General features: G+C 48.2%; 1 protein-coding gene across 1 annotated transcript; it reads right to left on the reverse strand.

Moving 5' to 3' along the window:
* Nucleotides 1-1,776: 1,776 nt before the first annotated feature.
* On the reverse strand, nucleotides 1,777-8,802 carry LOC144596751 (interferon-inducible GTPase 5-like). Its single transcript, XM_078405501.1, has 2 exons — nucleotides 8,702-8,802; nucleotides 1,777-7,011 (listed from the first exon to the last, which is right to left on the reverse strand). Exon 2 carries the CDS (start codon nucleotides 7,003-7,005, stop codon nucleotides 5,779-5,781), a length of 1,227 nt encoding a protein of 408 aa, XP_078261627.1. The 5' UTR covers nucleotides 7,006-7,011; nucleotides 8,702-8,802; the 3' UTR covers nucleotides 1,777-5,778.
* Nucleotides 8,803-9,135: the final 333 nt, after the last annotated feature.

The raw sequence follows: 9,135 nt of genomic DNA on the forward strand, positions 1-9,135 counted from the left end.
GTGGGCAACAGTAAGCTCAGGGCCAACACCCTCCACAAGCTGAATGCAGGTACCCTGCAAAGCGACCCGCCAATCTGTGCCGTATTTCTCCAAGGTAGGGAAGGCCACATAGTGAGCATCAAATGCACTACTTTGGAGGGGGGGGGGGGGGCATGGTGGCGCAGTGGTAGAGTTGCTGTATTACAGCGCCAGAGACTAGGGTTCAATCCTGATTATGGGTGCTGCCTGTGCAGAGTTAACAAGGAAAATAGGTGCAGAAATAGGCCATTAGGCCCTTCAGGCCATCACCATCTTTCAATATGATCATGGCTGAGCATTTGATATATGAGCAGTTGTCTCCATGCTATGGACAATTTATGATTTATAGCAGTCAATTAGCAATCTGTATGTCCATTGATTGTAAGAGGAAACCAGAGCATCCGGAGAAAACCCACATGGTCAGAGCCTCCGTACAGACAGCACCCGTACTCAGGATCGAACCGGGGTCTATGGTGCTGTAAGGCAGCAACCTTACCGCTGCGCAACTGTGCCTGCCCTCAGCTGGACCTTCCATCTGGAGGGAATGAGTGGAGTTGAAGGAGAAATTGTTCAATACGAGGACAAGTTCAGCGGGATGAATGAGGTTGCAGATGGTTGGCTTCTGTTCGAGGAAGAGGCGCAGGGCCCTCAGATCATGCTGATGCAGGATGGAGATGCAGAGGGATCGTATGTCCACCCTGAAGATGATCCGATTACGGCTCTGGAATTGGAAACTGTTGATTTGGCAGAGGGCAGCCAAAGTGTCACGTATGTTTGTCGAAATGGACGGCACCAGGGAGAAAAGAGAGTTAAGATAGAAAGAATTAGGTTTGTACGGAACATACTGTATATGGGCACAGTATTGAACAGCCCCTTGTGCCAATAATGTCACACATCATGGCATTGAAATATGCAGTTGTGGTCACTGTCTCCAAAATGCTCCCCCACTGACACTCCCTCCACCTGACCAGCTGTATTGTTTAAAGCAAGGTCTAGTTATGCCTTTACTTCGTTGGTGTAAATGCTTCCTACGTAAATCTCAAGAATCTGCCTCCTCGGAGCCTTTTAAACCGAGGGATTCCCAGTTAATGTTTGGGACATTGAAATTCATTTGGTGCGACAAACATTTCTCACATGACAACCTCCTCTCCCATTTCCTCAAACACCGATGCCTCAAGAATTCCACTGGGGTCTAAGAACCCACAGCCACTTACCTCGTTCGGCTGGAGGCCACACTGGGTCATGAGGAGTCACCCAATGCCCAGAAATAAACTTACATATATCTGAGCTCTGACCAGCAGAGGGAGGCAGAGAGTGGCTGCGCGGTGCAAAACCAAACTGGCCCCTGGTTTCCCGGAATACAGAGGGGTTCCGAGCATCTGCCGTGCAGAATAACAGGAAACTTGTCAGTGAGCCAGGAGGCGAGGTAAGACCAGAGGGGAAGGGGTCCATAAAGGAGATCCCAGCATCGTGAGAGGAGCCTGCAATAGAGGTCCCAGCACAGAGAGAGAAGTGGGTCTGCAGAAAAGTCTCAGGGGGAGGGGGCGGAGGGGGGCGTGGGGGGTGGGGGTTATAGGAGAAGTTACAGCATATAAAGATACAGGGATCTGCAAAAGGGATCTCTGAGCAGAGAGAGGGTACTACAGCAGAGATCCCAGAATGAGTGGCGGGGAGGGGGTTCTTCAGAAGAGTTCCCAGATCAGACAGATCTCTACAAAGTTGTTCCGGAACAAAAAAGGCTTAACAATTCTTGCAAAACATGATACACGTTGAAGTTTATTCATCACTGGCAGTACAGACCAAAACAAATACTGGACGGTCCTTCAATACATATTGAAATCTGTGTAATAAACGGCTCCTCGAATATCAAAATTAAGTCAGAGCAAACATTTGATATTATTGAAATGACAAGGCTACAACACCAATAGATAGTGAATATTCAGGATATCATACCTATAGTTAGTGAATATGAAAATCAATAAAACTTGCAGATGTTAAAAAACTGAAATAAAACGGAAAATTCTGTGTACACAATGCGGGTCAGGCAGAGTCTATGGAGAGATCGATAAAGTTAATGTTTGAGGTTGAAGCCCCAGGCAGTGTTGTGCGTTGTTCATAGAAGGGGTGTGGGCTATGCCCATAAGGTCAGGCCATACTGAAGGCTAGAGTAAATGTGACCCCAAATGACAGATGGATGAGAGGTTGAAATGTTAATTTCCGATAGAGAGGGTTAGAGTTTGGAGGACTGCAATGTTCCCAGAAGAAAGACAAGGTGTTATTACTTGAGCTTGCATTGGGCCTCATAACAGTGTAGGAGGCCAAGAACAGACAGTTCAGAATGGGAGAGGGATGGGAGTTCAAATGTTGGACAACAGTAACCACAGAGCCAACACCCTCCACAAGCTGAATGCAGATGCCCTGCAAAGCGACCCGTCAATCTGTGCCGTGTTTCTACTAGGTAGGGAGGGCCACATAGTGAGCATCAAATGCATTGGGTGGGGTGGGGGGGCACGGTGTTGCAGTGGTAAATTTGCTGCTTTACAGCGCCAGAGACCAGGGTTCGATCCTGACCATGGGTGCTGTCTGTGCAGATTTAACATAGAAAATAGGTGCTGGAGTAGGCCATTCGGCCCTTCGAGCCAGCACCGCCATTCAATATGATCATGGCTGATCATCCAAAATCAGTACTCCGTTCCTGCTTTTTCCACATATCCTTTGATTCCTTTAGCTCTAAGAGCTTCTGCTTATCGAGTCCACATCATAAGATTATAAATTGTTCAGCCAGAGCTGAACACACTTCTCAGCATCTTCATACAATGGCACCTTGCGCTTCATGTGCTTCTTGTGCGTGGTGGTGGAAGGTTTGGTGGAGGGCCGCAATGTGAATGATCTTTCCTTGACCCCCACCCTAGGAGCTAAATGTAACTCTCTCTTGAAAACATTCAGTGAATTGGATGACATCCAGAGAATTCCACAGATTCACAACTCTCTGGACTTGCACATTCTCCCTGTGACCTCATGGATTTTCTCCGGGTGCACTGGTTTCCTCCCACACTCCAAAGACATACAGGTTTGTAGGTTAATTGACTTTGATAAAATTGTCGCTAGTTAGCAGGATACTGCCAGTGTATGAGGATCGCTGGTCAATGTGTACTCAGTGGGCCGAAGGGCCTGATTCTGCGCCAATCTCTAAGCTAAACTAAACTACATTAGATCAGAGGAAGTGCAAGTGAACCACTGTCTTTCCTAGAAGGTGAGTTTGGGCCGCTGGATGGTGGGAAAGGAAGTGGTGAAAGGAAAGGTTGTGCAAATCCTGTAACTGTGGATGACAGGCAGTGCTTAGTGGGGCTGGAAAAGTAGACAAGGGAGTTGGCATCCCCTAGAAATGTTGAAAGGGGAGGGGACAGGAACGTGTGTCCATTGGTGGAACTTTGGAGCCGGCAGAATAGATTGGGTAGATGCACAGAGTCTTTTGCCTAGAGTAGGTGAATCGAGGATCAGAGGACATAGGTTCAAGGTGAAGGGGAAAAGAGTTAATAGGAATCCAAGGGGTAATGAATGAATGAATGAATAAGTTTATTGGCCAAGTATGTGCATATACAAGGAATGTGCCTTGGTGTTCCGCTCACAAATGACAACTCAAACATACAGTTAACAATTAAGTATAAAGCATAAACACATCAAAACAATGAGGATACACCATTACGGTCTAAACATGTGGGTGAAAATAAACCAGAGCAAAAAAGAGACTACAGACTTTGGTTATTGAGTAGAACTATCACTCCTGGAAAAAAAGCTGTTTTTATGTCTGGCTATGGATGCTTTGACAGTCCCGAGTCTCCTTCCAGAGGGAAGTGTTTCAAAGAGTTTGTGGCCAGGGTGAGAGGGGTCAGAGATGATCTTGCCCGCTTGTTTCCTGGCCCTTGCAGTTCGTCAATGATGCAGCCAATGGTTGGTTACAGCCAATAACCTTCTCAGCTGTGCGAATGATCCATTGCAGCCTCCGGATGTCGTGCTTGGTGGCTGAGCCAAACCAGACCATGATGGAGAAGGTGAGGACGGACTCAAAGATAGCAGTATAGAATTGGACCATCATTGCCTGTGGCAGATTGTGTTTCCTCAGCTGCCGCAGGAAGTACATCCTCTGTTGGGCCTTTTTGACTGTGGAGTCGATGGTAGCTCCCCATTTAAGGTCCCTGGAGATGATGGTTCAAAGGAACTTAAAAAAAAATCACACAAAGGGTGGTGGGTTTATGGAACAAGCTGTCAGAGGAGGTAGTTGAGGCTGAGACTATTCCATCGTTTAAGAAACAGTTAGACAGGTACATGGATAGGACAGGTTTGGACATTGTTGCTGGGACATTGTTAGCCGGTGTGGGCGACTTGGGCTGAAGGGCCTGTTTGCAAACTGTATCACTCTATGAATCTATGAAGATGGGGTGAAAGTAGAGGTGCAGGAAATAGATGATGCGGTCAAATGTGGTACATGGGAAGCCATGCTTCAGGAAGAACTGAGTTATTTCTGAGGTATGTGTGCAGAGAAAATGCGACAAAGGCGGAAGAACTGGCAGGATGGCACGGAGTCCACACTGGGGGCAGGTTGGAACGAAGTGAGATCAAGGTAGCTGAGAGAGACTGCTGGCTTATTGTGGATGTGTGCGGCTAGCCTAGCCCCCGAGGTAGGCACAGATACATTTAAAGAGGGAAGTGGTCAGGAATAGAACATGTGACGTATCTGTGTGGCAATCATTGGCTTAAAAATGACTCCCAGTGTGCAAAGTCAGAATCGTTTTTCTCGGGGTGGAAATTAAATATTCTTGAGGGAATAGATGTAATAGATGTAAGGTAGGTGGGATGCTACAACATAATTTTTTGAGGCAAGTTTGAATGCACCACACCAAGAGGTGGTGAAAGGAGATACAATAATGGTGATTAAGAGTCATTTACACCTCGCAAATGGACGGGCAGGAAATGGAGGGATTTGAGTCACGCGCAATTCCTGAGGATAAAGTAGAAGAATCCCGGATAATAATAGGGCATAATCGAAAAGGTTCCGCATGGTAGGCTGCTCTGGAAGATCTCACATAGGATCCAAGGAGAGATAGCTGAATGTATATTAAATTGGCTTCATGGAAGGAAGCAGAGGGTGATGGTGGAAAGTTGTTTCTCAGACTGGATGCCTTTGATGAGTGGTGTGCCTCAGGGTTCGGTGCTGGGCCTGTTACTGTTTGTCATTTATATCAACGATTTAGATGAGAATATACATGGCAAGATGAGCAAGTTTGCAGATGATATGAAAGTGGGTGATTTTGTACATAGCGAAGATGGTTGTGAAAAATTGCAGCAGGATCTTGATGATTGGCCAGGTGGGCTGAGGAATGGTTGATACAGAGAAATATGAGGTGTTGCATTTTGGGATGTCAAACATGAGAAGGACCTACACAGTGAGTGGTCGGGCTCTGTGGAGTGTTGTAGAGCAGAGGGATCTAGGAGTACAGGTGCATGGATCCTCGAAGTTGGATTCGCAGGTAGATAAGGTGGTGAAAAAGGCTTTTGGCACATTGGCCTTCATCAGTCAGTGTATTGAGTGTTGAAGTTGGGAGATCATGTTGCAGGTGTTAAAGATGTTGGCGAGGCCGCATTGAGAGTATTGTATTCAGTTCTTGGCACCATGTTGTGGGAATGGTGTTGTCAAGCTGCAGAGGGTACAGAGAAGATTTACGAGGATGTTGCCAGGACTGAGTGACTTGCGCCGTGCTGTCAAGCTGCCCAATAACCCGCGGCTCCACCAGGAGTTGCCGAAGCTGCTGCCTTGGCGTTTCTCAGGACTATTTTAGCTGTATCCACCATTTCTTCCAGTGCATTTTTCAGCATTTTACGAGTCACCCAAAATGACGTTGTCGCCCCGAAGACAGAGCCCAGAATGGGGACAAAGTCGAGGGCGAGCTCAGCGGTTGTCAGCGCCATCGCCACCGTGTTTTTCTGCAGCAACAGCAGTACCTGCTCCGGGTTGATCTCCCCGAACACCCACCGGTGCTTGGTGCCTCTCCGCAGCTCATCCTTACTTTTGCCCACTCTTTTGGCCAATTTCCAGAGAGACCCATCGTCCAGACCCAGGATCTTCCGCATGGCCAGGATGCTGGAACCAATGAGCGCCAGGTCACAGGCCAAAGATAGCCCCGGTACGGGAACGACAGCGATTACCGCCGAGATGGTCGCCGTGACGTGGATGCTTACTTGCAGAGCCTCGCGTTTATCATTTATCGAATCTTCGCTTGTGTTGGGGAGCGACAGCAAGAATAGATGCCCCTGTGTCTCCGACAGGTTGGTCCCCACGGCCTTCTTTAGCTCGGGGAAGTCGTACGCTTCCAAGTCAGAGATGGAATATAAGAAGACCCGAGTCTTCGGCATCCCTGCTTTCTCCAACGAGGCACAGCACTTTTCCCTCACATTCCGTAACATCTCTTCTAGATTGTAATCCTTCTTGCCGCTCTCTGATGTGACAATTTGGTCGATCTTGGAGCGCACCACATGGAAGGGTTTGCCCGCCTTCGTCAGGGCCTTGGCCAATAACTGGTCATTCTCCGTCCACCGCTCAATCACAATGATGCCCAGATCATACTCGGCAAATTTAGTTTCCTTCATGAACTTTTTCACTGGGAACTGGGGAGTGTTGAGCCCGGGGAAGTCATAGTATTGGACGTGAGGAAGGCTGGGGTGGGAGTAAGGTGTTATTATAAAGGTGGTCTCGTTATACCCGTTTGGGGCAGCCTTTCCATCATCCAACTCGAGCAGAGCGTTGATCAGGGTCGATTTGCCCACCCCGGATTCCCCCATCACCGCAATCCGAACATGCACGTTGCTCAACTGTTCGTTTTTTTCCTCGATGGCCGATTGAAGGCCTTGCTTACCTCCACGGCTATAAGCTGCCGCCACGTCCAACACATCTCGGGGGCTGTAATACAGGTTGGGTATAGCACCGGCCATCGCTCACTGAAAGAGGAAGGCGTCTTTATTATGAGAGAGGGGGGGGGGGGGGTTGTCGAAGATGCCCTGTGTCCGGATGACCAGACCGTGGAGGGACATCGAACCGAAACATTCACCGCGAAGTTAACATGCTGCAAACACTTAGCGGGCCAGGCAGCATCACTTTTCAAATTGATACAGCGCGGAAACAGGCCCTTCGGCCTACCGTCCTCGCCGACCAGCGATCCCCGCGCACTAACAAAATCCTAAACATAGAAACATAGAAAATAGGTGCAGGAGGAGGCCATTTGGCCCTTCGAGCCAGCACCACCATTCATTGAGGTCATGGCTGATCATCCACAATCAGTAACCTGTGCCTGCCTTCTCCCCCTATACCTTGATTCCACGAGCCCCTAGAGCTCTATCTAACTCTCTTTTAAATTCATCCAGTGAATTGGCCTCGACTGCCTTCTGTGGCAGAGAATTCCACAAATTCACAACTCTCTCGGTGAAAATGTTTCTTCTCACAGTTTTAAATGGCCTCCCCTTTATTATTAGACTGTGACCCCTGGTTCTGGACTCTCCCAACATTGGGAAATGTTTTCCTGCATCTAGTTTGTCCAGTCCTTTTATAATTTTATACGTCTCTATAAGATCCCCTCTCGTCCTTCTAAACTCCAGTGAATACAAACCCAGTCTTTTCAATCTTTCCTCATATGACAGTCCCGCCATCAGGGGATTAACCTCGTGAACCTACGCTGCACTGCCTCAATAGCAGGGATGTCCTTCCTCAAATTAGGCGGCCAAAACTGCACACAGTACTCCAGGTGTGGTCTCACCAGGGCCCTATACAACTGCAGAAGGACCTCTTTATTCCTCTACTCAAATTCTCTCGTTTTGAAGGCCAACATGCAATTAGCTTTCTTTACTGCCTGCTGTACCTGCACGCTTACTTTCAGTGACTGGTGTACAAGGACACGCAGGTCACGTTGCACTTCTCCTTTACCTAATCTGATACCATTGCAATAATAATCTGCCTCCTTGTTGTTGCCACCAAAGTGGATTACCTCACATTTATCAACATTATACTGCATCTGCCATGCATCTGCCCACTCACTCGACCTGTCCAAGTCACCCTGCAACCTCCTAACATTCTCTTCGCAGTTCACCAGTCACTAAAAGTATAGCAGGAAATGAAGAAAGCTAATGCCATGTTGAGGTGAGAAGGAACTTTTTCACCCAGAGAGTTGTGAATTTGTGGAAATCTCTGCCTCAGAAGGCAGTGGAGGCCAATTCACTGGATGAATTTAAAAGAGTTAGATAGAGCTCTAGCGGCTAGTGGAATCAAGGGGCATGGGGAGAAGGCAGTCACAGGTTACTGATTGTGGATGATCAGCCATGATCACAATGAATGGCGGTGCTGGCTCGAAGGGCACCCATTTTCTATGTTTCTATGTTAAGATCGGGTGAGGACCGGGGAGGGCAGACATTAGTAACAAAGCCGACTAGTTCTGTCCGGAGGTCTACTCGGGAGTTTCCGACACACAGAGGGTTTGTACAGGAGGTCCCAGCACAGAAATAAAAAGGTCTATAGTGGATTCCCAGTACTGGGAGTGGGTCTACATGCGTTGTTCGAAGGTATCCACTTGTTTTTTGAAATACGGGAAAAATTGGCAATATTCAGCACAAAATATTCGGCATAAAAATACAAGCTTACCTTGGCGGACACTTAATTTCCCGGAGGGCGTCACCTCTGTTTAAAGGGCCACCTGGAAGTGTTGCACCAGCTCTCTCAGACGACAATGAAACTAATTCTGGGCACTCACTGAACAAGCGTGCAGTGCTGAGAGGGCACGGCCCCGCGTTCATCACTCTCTAACTGTGACCGCGCCACTCCCCAAACGCGAAAGACTTCTCAGCTTGGTCCCCGACCAACCGAGCCAGGGAGCGGCTGCACTGAGCAAAGTGAATTAAGGATGTTGGAATGCAGAGGGGGATTCCCAGAACTACGGGGAACAAAGGAACTACTGGGAGAGGTTCTAGAGTGGACTTCTCACAACTGGGTGAACGTCTAGGGGGGACGTCCCAGTAATGAGAGAGGGTCCGCAGTGGACCTCCCAGTAGTGGGAGAGAATCTACCGTGCAAAATGC

This window comes from Rhinoraja longicauda, chromosome 9 (genome assembly GCF_053455715.1).
Source record: "Rhinoraja longicauda isolate Sanriku21f chromosome 9, sRhiLon1.1, whole genome shotgun sequence".
NCBI lineage: Eukaryota > Metazoa > Chordata > Chondrichthyes > Rajiformes > Arhynchobatidae > Rhinoraja > Rhinoraja longicauda.

Coding starts and splice junctions, on each gene's coding strand:
- LOC144596751 (XM_078405501.1), bottom strand. CDS start 7,005: ATGGCCGGTGCTATACCCAACCTGTATTACAGCCCCCGAGATGTGTTG.